Below are 16,899 nucleotides of genomic sequence, written 5' to 3'. Positions count from 1 at the left end.
TGGTGGTAAAGCTGAGACTATATGCCCCGCAAGTGAAATGTAGTTTTTGTTTTAAGTTGAGGGGGCTTTTTGATTAATTTTTAGTTATTTTTCCATTAGATGACTGGCCTGAGAGGGAAATGACAAACAATTCCTCTAACCACTTAGAAGAGCCCAATTGTAATGAGGTGACCAACCTGAAGGTGTGCATTGAATTAACAGGGCTCCATCCCAAAAAGCAGCGTCACCTGCAGCATCTTAGGGAACTATGGGAGCAGCAGGTGTCACCAGAGAGATCCCCGTCCGGCAAGTTGGGCCGGCAAAGCAGGAAAGATTTAGCTGAGGCTGTTCAGCCAGAGGCCACTGCAAAGGTCAAAGACTGCACAGAAGAAAGGCACACCAGGAAAAGGTCAGAGGTCAAAAGCAATAGAAGTTGGTCTGAAGAGTCCCTCAAAACAAGTGACAATGAACAAGGTATGCAGAGACTACTAGGGAAACATCAGCTGGCATAGCATTAGTAGTGATGCATGCTGCCACCACTGTTAAGGAATCGTCAGCAGTTTTTATAGAAGTCCACATGTATAAGGACTTACAGCTCCACTATAAAAAGATCACTAGCTAAAATTTGTCAGGCGGGGGTGTGTGTGTGGTGTGTGTGTGTTTGTTTTAAATTGTGGTTTAAATGACTTTAAAATTGAAGCTTTGTGTCTGCAGATCTTTTGGCATTCTTATAATTCAGGAATAGTTCTGATTTAGAAAAAAAAAAATCTCAGGTTGTTAGTCCATGTAAAAATACTTACTGCATGTATAGCTAAATGGATTAGTGCTTTTTGGGTATAATTAAAAACAAACAAGAAGTGCAGTATGAGTACCATGAAGACTCTGATTCTCTATCTTGGGAATCTGCTGTTCCATCAGGTTAAGAACTGCTGAGTTTTTCTGCTTTCTCATAGGCTTAGAGGCAGTCAAGAGGTTACCCCTGTTTTTTTCCCTTAGTGCAGTCTGCCTGTTTGCTTTCTCTACAGACACGCCTGATGAACTGCCCTGACATTGCTCCCCAGTATTCTTCCATGCGCACGCGCTGAGCTTCCCTCAGCCACGCGCTGAGGGCTCTGTTCTTCAGGATATCTTGCTAGGTTCTCTCTCTCTCCTGCTCCTCTAGTTCACTGTGCATCTCAGGCCAGGTCCATGCTGTAAACTTACATCAGCATAACTACGTCACTCAGGGTATGGAAAATCCACACCCCTGAGTGATGCAATTATATTGACCTCAGCGCTATGTTGATGGGAGGGCTTTTCCTGTCGACATAGCTACTGGCCTCTCAGGGAGGTGGATTAAGTACGCCGGCGGGAGAAGCTCTTCACTGAAGCGCTACAACTGTATCACTGAAGCATTTTAAGTGTAGACCTGCCATCAGAGGGCTCCCGGGAGGTTGTGGTGGGAGGAAGGGGGGTTTGAGCGAATCTAGGGATTCCCCTTGACTAACAGTATGATTCCTCCCCACCCCCACAACTGCTTCAATAGCTGAGCAAGGCCCAACCAGCAGCATCAAAGGCTTCTGTTCCTGTATTTAGCTCCACATGCTGGCAGTCTTCTCCTGATGTTCTATTACTTCATTCTGGGGACTTCTCCTAAGCAGGACTGTCTCCCCACTTACTCCAGTCTGGAGCTTGCTCGCTTCTTATTTCTGCTCCATCACCATGGCAGCCAGCAAGTGTTGAGCCAATGGGTGGAAGAGGTGTGCTCCCAGAGACCTCCCCTGAACTGTCACAGTGGCCAGCTCCAGCTGCCCACAGTATTCCAGGGAGGGGCCAAGCACTACGGCTCTTTCCCTGTTTTACTGCCCCTCCCTCCCACCATTCACCTACTGCTTCATTTTTGTCTTCTCTCTCCCCTTCCCTGGCTGTCAAACCTCAGGTGATTAGTTACCTCAGTAATTTGAGGAGGCATTGCTCCCACAAACCTAAACAACTTAAAATCTCAGCTGCACTTACATATCCTCAACATGCTTTGTGCTGTCTTGACTGGCATCCTGCAAACCCAAACCATGTGGCTATTTCAGACCCTCCACATCTTCTCACATAGCTCTTCCTTCTTCCTCCATCCCACACTTAAAAGTAGAGGATGAAGCTCTCCTTCTCCCTTTCAGGATATGCAGATCAAAGGCTGTAAGTATTGTCTCCTTCCTCCTTCCGCCCCCAAGCAAATCTAGTCTGTTTTTTTTGAGGACTCTCCTAGATGTAACTAAGGCCTGGTCTACATGAGGAAATTAGGTCTATATAACTACGTTGCTCAGGGGTGTGGATTTTTAACTACATCACTCAGGGGTGTGAAACTGGCCTAACCTCTAGTGTAGACAGCACTATGTCGACAGGAGAATTCTGCCACTGACCTAAGTACTTACTGCCTCTCAGGGGGCAGATTACCTACGGCGATGGGAGAATCCCTACCATTGCCGTCAGTAGAGTCTTCACAGAAGTGCTACAGCTGCAGTGTTTTAAACGTAGACAAGCTCTAATATTTGCCCCAGTTCTTGGAGGATGAAGAGGAGCTTCCCACCTGCTCTGAGCACTCTGAATCAGATGTCCCAGGTTGCTTGTTCACTAACAGACTTGGTTGATTTGATACATTTCACCCTCAAGATAGCCAAAAACCTGCAACTCATCCAACCTTCAGCCAGGACCCCGTCATGATGAGGCATAGGAAAAGCTGCTCCACTTGCCCCATACCGAATCTCTTGAGAATTGCTGAGGCCAGGTGGTCCAACCCCAACAAAAAGAAGTCCAGTCAATAAGATCTCTAAAATGGTATCCAGTCCGATTGCATAAAATTACCAAATTGTCCCAAAAATTACCTTGTCTATCCTTCATTTCAGTCAGGATTGTTCATGGTGGGGATGGAGATCTTGATGTTAATCGATGGGGTAGGTTTTAGTGGACCTGAAGATCGATAGCTGTCTTAGAAGAGTCAAAACCTCTTTTCTATTACTTTGTGAGCTACCAAGGTGTGTGTGGCACTGGCTCAGACAGACCTGTCCATCTTCTGCTCCTTCTTGTGCTCTCAGAAGAAGAGGTCTTATAGGACCCCAAAAAGGGGAGGCCAGAAAGCTGGATTCTGTAATGTTGATGCTAGCTTTCCTTTGCAATGCCTGATATGATATTGCCAGATCTTCTCTTCTCTTTTTAACATTTTGGCTTGAAGAAATATGTGGTTTTAGATTCCAGTGCTATTTCCAGAGGCATCCTGGCACCCTTTGACAATGTGAAGCAAGAATAAGCCCTTAATAGCACCTTAGACATTTAAATTATGCCCGGCCCACCCATTCTCAAGAGACACTTAAGGGCTTTCAAGTCATTTTGTCGTAACTGTTACTTCCATCCCCACTGAACTGTAAATTCTTTGATTTGGTTTTTCTCCATTTACCAGGACTTGGAAATTCTTCCCCATCATTATCTAGATAGGCCTCTCCATGCTCAGAAGTTGCATGAGGAGGAAGTTGGCCTTAGCTCTTCTGATCCAATAGTCCCCCAACTTTTCTCATGATTCATAGATCTCAAGCAAGTTAAAGAGTAGAACCTAGCCTTTATGTAGTAACTAAACTTTATTTGATCAGCACCTTATTGTTGCATTCAGCATCACTCAGTGGGAAGACCTTCTGTTCTTTGGGACCACTGCTTTTTCAGCCTCTGTCTCTTTTCCTTTCCTGTCCTCCCTTTTTGTGTTTCTCTCCCTCTTCCCCATCTCTTAGAGTCTTCTCTATTCTTCTATCTCTATTTATTTATCTGCAGCAACTCCTAATTCCACCATTTTCCCACTGCATCCCTATTCAGTTTTATTCTCGCCCTCTTTCCCCTATTAAAACAACTGGTGATTAAATAGATAATGATGACATTGAAGGATGTTATTGGGCTTTACACGTTACACCAATGAAACTATTTAGGGGAAGGTGAGTTTGTACCTAAGTTACAGTTTCAGTCTGTATGCAAATTCAGGAAAACAACACCACATTGGTTATGTGCTGTTCATGTTTGGAAGGTTTTCATGGCCCAGAAACCTAAAAACTTCGATGATTTTTTTTTTTTTTTAAAGCGTAGATTTTTGCATCATATGGGCCAATAAATACATCAGGTAGGCCAGATCTGGCCCCGGGCCATATGTTTGACACACATGTTTGGCCATTTACTCTAAAGAGCTGGTTGACTTTTCTCAAATCCAGAAAGCCCTGTGCAAATTGATCTTATATGGGTAACTGAAAGAAGACAAATCCCAAAAGAGATTCTGAACATCCTACTAGATGGTTCTCCTAAGACTCTAGATTGAAGTGCAGGTCTCTGTCCTGGGTGCCACATGTCCTCTCTATTCGAGTTCCAGCTTGCTTCATCCACATTTCCCTTTCTGAAAGCATCATCACTTCAGAGAGCCCTGGTCTGAGGCCCTTGGGAACAACAGAGCCTCAGTCATCGGATGACCCAGTAAAAATAACAACATTGAACCCAGACAGCCCCTCCATTATGTTGATACAAGATTTGTTTTAATAGAGAACTAAACAAGAGCAATGTAATTGATGCTAATCAACATTGTTAGTTTGACAGGATATCTTTTTTAGATGAGGTTACAAGTTTGGCTAATAAAGGTATTAGTGTTGATGCAATAGACTTAGCCTTCTGTAAGGCGTTTGACTTGATACCTCATGACATTTTTATTAGAACAATATAAAATTAACATGGCATATATGGATTAAAAACTGGCTAGCTGTTAGGTCTCAAAATGTAACTGTAAATGGGGACTCCTCATTAGGGCCCTACCAAATTCACCGTCCATTTTGGTCAATTTCACAGTCATAGGATTTTAACAATCGTAAATTTCATGATTTCAGTCTGAAATTTCACAGTGTTGTAATTGTAGGGAGCTTGATCCAAAAAGGAGCTGTGGTGCTAGGGCTTTGCAGTACTGCCACCCTTACTTCTGTGCTGCTCTTTCTTCAGAGCAGGGCAGCTGGAGAGCGGCGGCTGCTGCCTGGGAGCCCAGCTTTGAAGGCAGAACCAGAGTCAGCAGCAGCACAGAAGTAAGGATGGCATGGCATTGTATTGCCCCCCTTACTTCTGCGCTGCTGCCTGCAAAGCTGGGGCTTCAGTCAGCATCAGTCAGTCTTCGGCCACCCAGCTCTGAAGGCAGTGCAGAAGTAAGGGGGGGCAATACCACAACCCCCCTAAAATAACCTTGCAGGACACCCCCCACTCCCCTTCCCCGGGCAACTCCCTTTTGGGTTAGGATGCCCAATTTGAGAAATGCTGGTCTCCCGTGTGAAATCTGTATAGTATAGGGTAAAAGCACACAAAAGACCAGCTTTCATGGTGGGAGACCAGATTTCACTGTCCGTGACATGTTTTTCATGGCTGTGAATTTGGTAGCGCCCTAATCATCATCCAGTGGGTCTGTTTCCAGTGGGGAACTTCAGGGATCGGTTCTAGGCCCTATGCTATTTAATGTTTTTATCAATGGCTCGGAAGAAAATATAAAATCATCACTGATAATGTTTGTAGATGACCCAAAAATTGAGGAAGTGGTAAATAATGAAGAGGACAGGTTGCTAATTCAGAACCATCTGGATCACTTGGTAAACTGGGTGCAGGCAAACATGTTTTTAATATGGATAAATGTATCTAGGAACAAAGAACACAGGCCATACTTACAGGATGGGGGATTCTATCCTGGGAAGCAGTGACTCTGAAAAAGATTTGGGGGTCATGGAAGATACAGCTGAACATGAGCTCCCAGTGTGATGCCATGGCCAAAAGAGCTAATGCAGTCCTGGAATGCATAAACAGGAATCTTGAGTAGGAGTAGCGAGGTTATTTTGCCTCCGTATTTGGCACTGGTGTGACCGCTGCTGGAATATTGTGTCCAGGTCTGGTGTTCACAATTCAAGAAGTATGCTGATAAATTGGAGAGGGTTCAGAGATGAGCCACAAGAATGATTAAAGGATTAGAAAACATGCCTTATAGTGATAGACTCAGAGCTCAATCTATTTAGTTTACAAAGAGAAGGTTAAAGGGTGACTTGATTACAGTTTGTAAGTACCTGCATGGGGAACAAACATTTAATAATGGACTCGTCAGACTAGCAGAGAAAGTTATAACACAATCCAATGGCTGGAAGTTTAAACTAAGCAAATTCAGACTGGAAATAAGGTGTAAATTTTTAATCATGAGAGAAATTAACCATTGGAACGATATACCAAGGGTTGTGGTGGCTTCTCTGTCACGGAAAAATTTTAATTCAAGGTTAGATGTTTTTCTAAAAGAGATGCTATAGGGATTATTTTGGGGAAGTTCTGTGCCCGGTGCTATACAGTTGGTCAGAGTAGATGATCACGATGGTCATTTATGGTCTTAGAACCTGTGGATCTAGGAAGAAAAACAGCAATCTCTCTCACTTCCCCCAGTGATTCAGAATGTGGTTCAATAAAATCTGACTGAAGTTTTCCTTCTTTGTAGCCATTAGGATGGGAAACTTTTGTCCCCTTTCATCAGACGGCTTTGCTTTAATTTTTTCCAAAGAAGGTGGTTCAGAGGTCAGCCCCAATTCTGTTCCTAAGAGAAATTCAGATTTCTGTTTAAAATTATCATGTTCTTTGCCCTCACTTTATCCTAGACCCCCTTGCGCCCTAGAAAAACTACACACTTTACATGTGAAATTCTACTTCTGTAGAACTAAAGCCTGAGGAAGCCCAATGCTCTGGGAAATGTAGAAAGGGGATAAAGCATCACAATATTTTGTATGTAGATAGTTTATTTAATTCCTCTTCCAGTTTTACAGGGCATCTAATCAAAGTTGTCTTGAAGATCTAGTTGCTCACTCCACTAGGAATCCATCTACTTTGTAGGCAGAAAGTCACAGCAAGCCTATTTCAGAATTATTTTGAAAGCGCTAAAACACTGACATGCTGCTTTCTTCATCCTTTGTTGTCTTTGAGGATAGAGTCCTTTGAGTCTTCCCTCAGTGGTCTCCGCCAAAGACCCTCTCTGACTGTCAGATGCTTGGACTAGATGATGGGATGTATCGCTTGATAATTGTTCTGTTCATTCCTTTTCAAGCATCTGGTATTGGTACTGGGCTAGATGGACCATTGGTCTGACCAAGTATGCCCATTCTTATTTTCTTTAACTAGAACACAAAATATCTTCCCCTCCCAACCTTCCCCCCGCCCCCCCCAAACCAAACAACAAACCTCTTGCCTGCCACTTAAACTTGGAAAAGGCAGAAAAGCCCAGCAGTTCCCAGCCTGATGAAGAAGGTGAGTTCCCATTCAGATAAGACAATTACAGGTAAGGAAACTAATTTTGTCATTTACACCCACCAAAGCCAGGAAATTCACAGCTGAGACTTTCTGCTCCTTGTTTTGCCCTTTCGGGCTAGAGGTTCCAGTGTGTAGGTTGCATATCAGTGCACTGATAGGCCTCTGCAGTACCTAGGCACAATAGTGATAGAGAATTTCCTGTAGTGGTTTTATCAGACAATTACAACTATTTTAAACTTAGCATCTTTACATTTTGAATGTGGAAATTTAAAATATTAATGACTTGAAAATGTAATTGGTGAATCTCTTAAACAGGAAAGGAGTTAGTGTTAAGTGTTAACTATGCATTTTCCTCTCAACACACCATGCAACATGTAATGCCTTTCCTCCCATTTAGGACTGCCTTTATTCATGGTCTCTCCGCCAGTGAAGAGCCTTTCATCCACCAATGCAAACAGCAAAAGGCAGACTCAGCCAAGCTGTACTCCAGCCTCGAGGTTGGCTGCCAAACAGCAGAAAATTAAAGAGATCCAGAATACAGATGTGCTGTGCACAGATGAAGAGGAGGATTTCCAAGCTACATCCCTGCTGCAGAGAGATTCTGAGTGCGAGAAGCCATCAGGGAAACGTCAGTGTAAAACAAAACACTTGGCACTACAGGAGAGGAGAAGGAGGTCATCCCTGACAGGCGATGACACCACAGATATTGAAAACGCTGAAGATAAGGTATCTTTATTTAGACTTAATCATCCACTAACCACACAGAGTGTACAGCAGAGCCAGCCTACTTGAGCTAACGTGTTATGGTGCCATGTACAAATATAGGACACCCTCACTGTAACAAACCCATTGGGATCCAAATCATTTGTTCATTAGAACTAGGCGTTCTTTATAGCGAAAAAGTCCTGCCTCCGGGGCAGGAGGGCGGCTGACATTTCCTCCAGCTATGCTGTCAGCCCTCGCCGCAGCGGCAGGGGTCGAGGTGGATCTAGGGATTGGGGTCGTTCTAGCCAAAGGGTCATTATTATGAAGGATGTTCTAGCGAAGGTGGACTGTAATTTTATTCAAACTCCTCCCCCTTTTTACTCTTTGCATATTACGAATTTGTTCTCTTTGTCTATCTGAGATAAAGCCTAGTGCGGGCATAAAGACTGAGCAGTTGTACATTTAGTAACAGTAGTAGATTTTTGTAATGAGAACAGAAATGTAATTCTTAACTGGCCAAATATATTCCCATCAGTGTATTGTTAAAAAAAGGGGGGAAAAATCCAATAATGATTTTGACAGGTCACAGTAACAAGAAGATTCAGAAAGCGACCAGAGCCTACTTCAGACTGTGACTCTTCACCAGCCAAATCATATGAGCAGAAGCTGTATGATCGCCTGCAGCAGACTTCCTCATTATTACCTGTCTCTCAGCCCTCGCAGTTGCAGATTGCAAGCACCCCTCAGGAGACCACCCCAAGTCGTCCCATGCCGCCTGAAGCACGAAGACTTATTGTCAATAAGAATGCTGGCGAAACTCTTCTACAGAGGGCAGCTCGTCTGGGATATGAGGCAAGAATCCCTTTTAAATACTCTGAATTGAGATGCGGGAGCTGTTTGCTTTGTTTTAAAAAAAACTCTTTTTTTGTACACAGGACTAAAGTCACTTTGTGATTCTAGTTTTTGTAATCCTGGTGCACTGATGAGGTAGCTACAAACAGATTTGTAGTTTATGCATTTCTACTCTTTGAGGGGTTATTATTGTGCATTAAAGCATCATTTCATTTGAATGTTTACAGTGATGGTGAGGGGCAAAACTGGATAACTCTCTTGGACATAGGGTGTTCAAGTCAGGCCTAAACCTATGGTGCTGTGCACCCTGAACTCCTGTCATAGCTGCTGGGAGTGGAGGGCATGCAGTGCCTTGAGAACTGGACTCCTACATAAGAAGGTTTTATAAGGGGTTGAAACCCCACCGCTATATTGTCTGACACTGTATAAAATCACAAATTAATGTTCCGTGTGGTGTATGGAGAGCTTTAAGGAGCTGTGGTTTTGCTTTCCTTGGACATGTAATTTACAAAAGAAAATGGACAGTTTTGATGTTTGAGCCAGAACGTAATGTTTGGTATGTCCACTTGTGTGTTTGGATATATTGCAGAAAGTGTTCTGAATGTTTTTAGAGTTAGATGCTGAGAAGCGTCCATATGTCTCTAAACAAACAGACCTGGCTTCTACAAAAATCAGTTGCTGAATCCACCATTTCTGACGTCTCAGAAACATGGTTTTATTTATTGGGGGAGGGGGAAATATAGTGGCATTTTGTAATAGCCTATTAGGGTCTCAATCTTACAAAGTATTGCTGTGACAAAAGTGGTTCATCACAAGTGTGTGATTACTGACTTGATGGTATTCGTCAGAGCAGGGATAAGGAGCTATAAAACTTGCCCTCGCTTTGAAAGAGGCAGTTTGGCCTGGGAGCTTGGGTTAGACAGAGGCTTGCTCCAGTTTTGAAGATTGAGTCAGCCTGGAAGCCAGGTTTCAGCAGAGGCCTGTCCAGCTTGAAAGATTTGCTCTAGCCCATAAAGATTTTGTCTTGTTTGGAACCTTTGTTTAGGTAGAAGCCTGTTCCAACTTTGGAAGGCTGAATTGAGTCTGGAAAATCTTTCGTTTAGCCTAGACAAACACGTATTCTAGTTCTGGGTTTTCTTCCTTTAGCTAGAAGTTATGTTATTATGAAGTTGCTGTGGGAATCTTCATAATTTGCATTATTTCTGTTCCCATGGGACCTGAAATTTAAACATAGGGTTTTTTTAATGCTCCAGAGTCTTTCTTGCTCTTGCAGTAGCTGAGTCTCTGAACCACAGTTCCCATGTCATACTGCTGTGTAATGCTCGTGAGCGCTCTGAGTCGTCTCATTGAAGCCAATGGGACTACACACAGTGCATAAGGTTAAGAACATGCATAAGTCTGGGTAGAAACAGGGCAGAGCCGTCCCTAGCAATTCTGGGGCCCAATGCAGCCCAGCTGCGGGGTTGGGGCTTCAGGCCGCCGTGGGGGGGTGGAAGCGAGGGGGCTGGCTCCAGGTCTCCGTGGGGCGGGGCTGGCTTGGGGGGCAGGGAGGAACCACCCACCAGCACTCACCGGCAGTGCGGCTGAGGCCGGGTCGCTGTACTCTGGCTGCCGGTGAGTGCTGGCCTAGCCCAGCTGCCAAGCTCAGGGGAGGGGGGCTGGGTCAGAGTAGGGGCTGGAGCAGCATGCAGCTGCGCAAGGCACCAGGAAATTTGGTGCACCAAATTTCCTAGTGCCCTACACAGCTACATACTTTGCGTATGGGTAAGGATGGCCCTGAATCAGAGCCTAAAACTCTCTCCCATAGTAAGGTGAAAGGGCTCCAGGTAGCGCTTTTCTCAAGTGGCTCCCGGAAGCAGTGGCATGTCCCGCCGCTTCCAGCTCCTATGTGGAGGCGAGGCCAGATGGTTCTCGGCCAATGGGAGCTGCGGGGGCGACGCTGGGGCAGGGGTATCGTGCGGAGTGGAGCCCCTTGGCTGCCCCTATGCATAGCAGCTGAAAGGGGGACATGCTGCTGCTTCAGGGAGCTGCGCAGAGCAGCCCCCGACCCTGCTCCCGGCTGAAGTGCCGGAGCGGGGCAAGCCCCAGGCCCCGCTCCCCAGCTGGAGCTCAAGGGCCAGATTAAAATGGCTGGCGGGCAGGATCTGGCCTGCGGTCTGTAGTTTGCCCACCCCTGATCTAGAGCGCATATATCCAAGTATACTGAGAGAGCTCAGTGTATCATTCTGTAGGTCCCCAGCAAATAACTCCAAATATATATTTAAAAGACACTTCATCTGTCTCTCTATGCAAGACTAGCTGTGTGATTTGCAGAGCTCTGTGCAAAGCAAGACAATGAGGCCCCTTTTTAGCTTTCTCTCCACCTAGGACCAGGTCCTCCTTTCGTAGTCTATGTTCTGGGGCTGCATCTGCTGAAATAAATTATATGTGCATGCAGGGAGCCTTCAGTAGACGTATAGTTGAATGATGCATAGCATAAGTCTAAGAACCCCATTATGCTTATGTTACATCTAACTCTCATTTGCTCTTTGTACTCAGTGAAACAGTGGGAGAAGCTCACTGGAAAATCAGAATTTAGCTTCATCCAGAAAAATTACTGGAACTCCCTTTTCAGTGTCCTTGTAGATAGAGGCTCTCAGTTGTCATTACTCATTCCCTTGCCAGTTCTGCACAGCCACATGAATTGAAAATGGGGAGGACTTCTTCAGGTTTATAATGGTATGTCTACATTGCGATGATAAACCTGTGGCATCGGATCTCAGAGCCTGGGTCAGCTGACTCGGACTTGGGTTGCAGGGCTAAAAAGAGAAGTGCAGACATTAGTGCCTGGGCTCCAGAGACCCTCTTTCCCTTATAGGGTCTCTGAGCCCAGGCTTCAGCCCAAACCCAAATGTCCAGTTTTATAGCCCCACAGCCTGAGCTTCACAAGCCCCATTCACCTGACCCAGGCCGGCCGTGGCCATGTGGTAGGTTTTTTTTACTGCAGTGTGGACACATCCAAATAATACTGAAGGGGGGTACAACACTGATGCAATGTTTTAAATGAAGGCAATGTATTTGACACTGCTTACAAGCCTTTGATAAAACTATTCTCTCCCTCTATGCTTTCTTAGCAGGTAATGTGCTTTTGTCTCCCCTCTCCCACAACACCTTCCCATTCTGAATGATGATTTATAATCCTGCCATCAGACCCTGTTGTAGATGACTAGTGTAAAGAACATGCCTGGAATTTCAGAAAGTTTAGTGGTTTATGTTTGGCAGCAAAGGGGTCTCTTTTTGCAATAGGGCCGAGTAGCACTGGAAGCTCTAGAATCTCTGCAAGCCCCTACCCAGATTGTCCACTTACTTGTCTTCAAATGAAGGCTTACTTTACCTCCTTGACCATATTTGAACATTTTCAGTTCTAATTCTTGCGTAGTACAGTGTAGATGACTGACTGTCACTTACCCTAGATTGGAGTATTTGTTTATGTGAGTGTGTGTGAAACAGGGATAAAGTATCTAGTGATAAATCTGGCTCTCATCTGGGCAGATGTGTAGCCTGGCTGCAGCCAATAGGGCTACGTAAGCAAGTAGGGAGGAGTAGTCTTTGGCCCTATATGTCTTTAGGGTCTGATCCAAAGCACACTGATGGGAGTCTTTCCATTGACTTCAAGGCGGTTTGGATCAGGCCCTTAGTTAACTAGGATATTAGTATTATAAGTACATTCTGTACCAGATCCATTAAATAAATATTTATTTAAATGACTTAAGTACAATTTTAAGTACACTCTTTTGTTGTTGTTGTTCGTTGTTGCCTGTAGGGAGCAGAAAGCCACACACTAAAGGCTTACGTACTGTATTTGATTTGAGCTCAAATACTCCTTTTCATTCTGCGTGGTGCTTTTAGTTAGTGTTTGTACCTGAAAGTTTTCAACAGTCTTCTTCCTAAGTCAATTCAGGATTACATCATGCTAGGAAAGGCAGCGGCATTAGGGAGACCTCTGATAGCTGATGAGGGGAGGGCAATAAATGCAGGAGGAGCCTGGGAGAAGAGGACTGAAATTCCCTCAGGGACTCTCCCCATTGTTTCAGTGGAGATCGAGGATGGGGTTTGCCTCATTATGGATCATGCAGGAGGCTTGGCCTGAACAATCCATGGATTCCCAGGATGCCCTGCAGGCTAGGACCATTTTCCCAAAGCCTTGTGCTTCTGTGCCACCTCCCAGCCACATGTTGTTCTTCCCTAGTCCCCTTTTCACGAGGCTGCATTGGAGCTGCGCCGGCCGCTTTCCCTGGGTTTCCCCCCCCCCCACCCCCCCCGTAAGGTCGAGAAGAGGCTACCTGCATGGTGCAGAGTGGCTCAGCAGAAAAGAGAATACAGACTTCAGCTGTGTTATCTTATCCAGCGGTTTCCACACTAGATTGGGTGGAGGATAATCCATATAGCCATCTGTGGGTCTAGGGCGAGAGAACATGTTGCACAGAGAAAGCTGACCTCCATTTTCATGTGGAAAGGGAGAGATTCCCATTAAGATCTGGGAGTGGGGGGAAGATCTGCCCTCTTTATTTTAAATATGTTAAAGTTGTGGCGGGCATGTTACATTTTATAATGAGGATAGAATTAAAACTTAAAGCTTTTTAAATATGTGGTGTTTTCCTTAACATTACTATTTACTATTTAGCTAAAGAAACTGCAGGCAGTGAAAACAGCTATGGTATAGCTTTTGCTGGTGGCAAGCTAGCTGGTTCTTTGGATTTATTAAGCTTGTGATGTTCAGATCACTGGTTTAAATGGGCCACATGAATATATCTAAATTAGCCCATGCGAGCTTCACAACCTTTCTCTAAGGTTAAAGAGAAGGAGGCTTATGAATCCAAAATGTTTGTGCTGCCACATGTTCATACATTCAGCAGTGATGGTTAAATTTCTACGAGTTGAGTAAATCATCTTAAAAAAATGTTAATGAGGCATATAATTAATTAACAATGTAGAGTTTTATGGTCTTCATGCTTACATTTTGTGGTTAATAACCTTCTTCTTGTTGCCTCTTAAGATGAACTTGTCCAACAAAATTAGCTTTTGGTCCAGTAAATGTTTTGTCCTAGAAAGTCTTTCCTTTTTACAAAAAAAAAAAAATAAAATTAATAATAACTAAATTTGGAGGCTTAAAATTGTTTTAAAGGGTAACTGCATTTTAAAACTACAGCTCAATATTATAGGAACTGCTGTTAGCTAAAAGTCAGCTAGTTTGCAACCAATAAGGGCTTCATACTTAGTCCAGTAAGTGGGCTACATGCTACTCATCTTTTAAAGAGGATTGTGCCACATTCCACCTTCGAATAAGCAAATGCAAATCTGAGTGCATAATTTGGCCCATTGTGTTTAACTATATACAGTTGAGCAGTATTATATTTGAAACCAACATTACTATTTTCCTGTTGCAGTGAAAAATTACTAAAATGCTACAACAAACCATTTTCTTTTAATCAGTCCCTTTTATGATGTCCCTTAAAATGTGTGTCTGCACGCACACATGAATTTCTACCAAAGTAAAAATCCCTTAGTCTGAAAATTTTCAATCAACATTTTTTATGTTTAAAGCAAATTCAGGTTCCAGAATTAATTATACAGACCCTTTCAGGTAGGCATGGGGGAATTCAGGTAAAGACCATAGTTCTTTGATTTTGGCCTTCAGAATTATTAATAGGAACAATAAACCTTTTGGTTGGTGAGACACCAGACTGCTGAGATCGAGGTAAATTGATCAGTGCACCAGCAGTAAGTGGCTGATGCACTTGATCCCAATGTCATGTGACTGGGTTTCTTTCCTTGGCTGGGATAGACAAGCTCATTAGCTTACTGCTATCCACTTTAGTTTGGTTAGTGAGGGCCTGCTAAAAGAACAGCTTCATGCTGTATCCTAGATACCAATTCTCAGGTCAGGTATACCAAGAGCACAGATTATTGTAGGGTTTCTCGTAGATTTTGAAACTGAAAGAATATTATGCATTGAGCCCAGCATTTTATTTCTTCCTGTCTGAGAAAGGAAACTACCCCACATTGCTTCCAAATAAACATGCGGATAGTTCACTGCTTGACCTTTAAAGGTAGAGAATGCAAAATTAATGGATTGCAGCTAATCTTAGAGCACATGAGCTGTTTTACTTACTGCATCATTTGTTTGTGCCTCCCACAAAAATAAATGAAACTTGCACTATTCCCAAATTTTTGGTTGACTGATGGAGCAGTCATTGATTCAAGGTTGCATGAGAGCACAGAGCTGAGGATGGCCTAGGCCTTCAACCATGGTAAATTTGACTGCAAGATGAATTGTGTTAAATCCACATGGCTTCCCACAGTGATAGGTTATTTATTGGAAACGAGCATCTGGCTCTAGTTCTGAATGAAGAAAATCACTATGGGTGAAATTCTGGCTCCATTGACTTCATTGGAGCTAGGATTTTCTTATGATTAGTTTTCTAATGGAAACCATTGTCCTTCATGTCTTTACAAACTTTCTTTATCAAGCTAACATTGAATACATGGCTGCTGTGCTTGGAACATTTTCATATACATATTTTAATACAAGGGGATAAGATTAATAACCTTTCTAACAGTTTACATCAAGCAAATTCTGAGGAAACAGAAGCCATAATTTAGTGTGAAATGGGTACATCCTTTCTCTGTGTTTTCTACCATTAGTTAATGCAGAAAATCCCACTGGTGTGCATAGAGATCTTAGTGCTGCGCAATAAAATGCTGCCTTGCTTGTGAAAAAACAGCGGTCTTTGACTTTTAAAATTTTACTTCTATGGGGATGAGAACCACATGATTCTTTCCTCCTCCCGCCCCCCACTTCTTTCCAACCTGAGACTGCCCATTCAAAGAGAGATAACCCAAACATGTTAAAGGTATGCACATCTCCACAGCAACAAATAACATGACCTATCTATTCTCCCCCCCTTCTCTATTTTCAGGAAGTGGTTCTGTATTGTTTGGAAAACAAGGTCTGTGATGTAAATCATCGTGACAATGCAGGTTATTGTGCCCTCCATGAGGCCTGCGCCAGAGGCTGGCTGAGCATTGTGCGACATCTCCTAGAGTATGGGGCTGATGTTAACTGCAGCGCTCAGGATGGAACCAGGTTAGCAATGTTATAGTTACTAAGATAAAATAACTAGTACTTTGTGGCACATTAATGAAATAACACATGATGGGATAAATGTCACATACATGGTATTAGCTGTTTTGAAAGAATGATTAAAGAAAATTAATTTCTCCAAAAGTTGGTGTGCTTTCTAGATCTATCACTCTTTGGTCTTGTAAATTCTGGAGTTAGCTAAAGTTTATACACTGGAAAATTTAGAACTCCTGTGAAGTAGTTACACCATGTTTCTTTAGAGTAGCAGCCGTGTTAGTCTGTATTCGCAAAAAGAAAAGGAGTACTTGTGGCGCCTTAGAGACTAACCAATTTATTTGAGCATGAGCTTTCGTGAGCTACAGGTGCCACAAGTACTCCTTTTCATGTTTCTTTAGCACATCTGGCCTCTAACCGCCAATTCATTTTTTTTTTTCTGTTGTCCAAAACTGATGTGAGAGAATCTTCACACTCCTGTCACTTTCTTTTCCACTGTGGGAGACACATTTTTGTATTGTGGGTTGTTTGATTTACCGCTTGTTTTACCTATGAATTTTAATAGTGTTTGATATACTGGTATTTTTCTAGGAAATAGTATACTTGGTTCTCTGGAGTTTTATGGAGTTTCTTATTGAACATCCAGAGGAAACGATACCTGAAGGCTATGATCCTCTTTATACGTTCCACATCCTTTATTTTTGCTAAAGTTGTGTTTTTGCTCCATTAAAATTTGTGCCCAGCAACACTCTAATTGAGAGCCTCTCTTGCATTAGCTATATTTGTGTGTCTTGATACTCTAATTTGATTTATTTTTAATCTAAAACAAATTCCTTTTAATTCAGCAAACAAGATAATTTTTAAAGTAGATCTGTTCCTTTGGTGTTTTGAGTTGATGGTTCCTCTGCTGGCATATTTTGCCTTCCTCAGAATCCCCATATGCA

General features: G+C 43.2%; 1 protein-coding gene across 7 annotated transcripts in view; it reads left to right on the top strand.

Annotated features, from left to right (window-relative positions):
• The window catches only part of BCOR (BCL6 corepressor), a 67,809-nt gene that overhangs the window by 38,506 nt on the left and 12,404 nt on the right, over positions 1 to 16,899 (top strand). For 3 of the 7 annotated variants that reach the window (XM_077817302.1, XM_077817283.1, XM_077817293.1), the window contains 4 exons: positions 100 to 453; positions 7,679 to 8,007; positions 8,569 to 8,838; positions 15,798 to 15,964. In XM_077817302.1, the coding sequence (XP_077673428.1) occupies positions 100 to 453; positions 7,679 to 8,007; positions 8,569 to 8,838; positions 15,798 to 15,964 (1,120 nt within the window). The remainder of the gene's footprint in view (positions 1 to 99; positions 454 to 7,678; positions 8,008 to 8,568; positions 8,839 to 15,797; positions 15,965 to 16,899) is intronic. The other 4 variants (XM_077817326.1, XM_077817309.1, XM_077817317.1 and 1 more) reach the window with 3 other exon arrangements.

The sequence above is a fragment of the Eretmochelys imbricata genome, chromosome 1 (assembly GCF_965152235.1).
Source record: "Eretmochelys imbricata isolate rEreImb1 chromosome 1, rEreImb1.hap1, whole genome shotgun sequence".
NCBI classification, from domain to species: Eukaryota; Metazoa; Chordata; order Testudines; family Cheloniidae; genus Eretmochelys; species Eretmochelys imbricata.
Note: the sequence above shows the minus strand (reverse complement) of the source record. Positions and strands in the feature narration are given on the sequence as shown.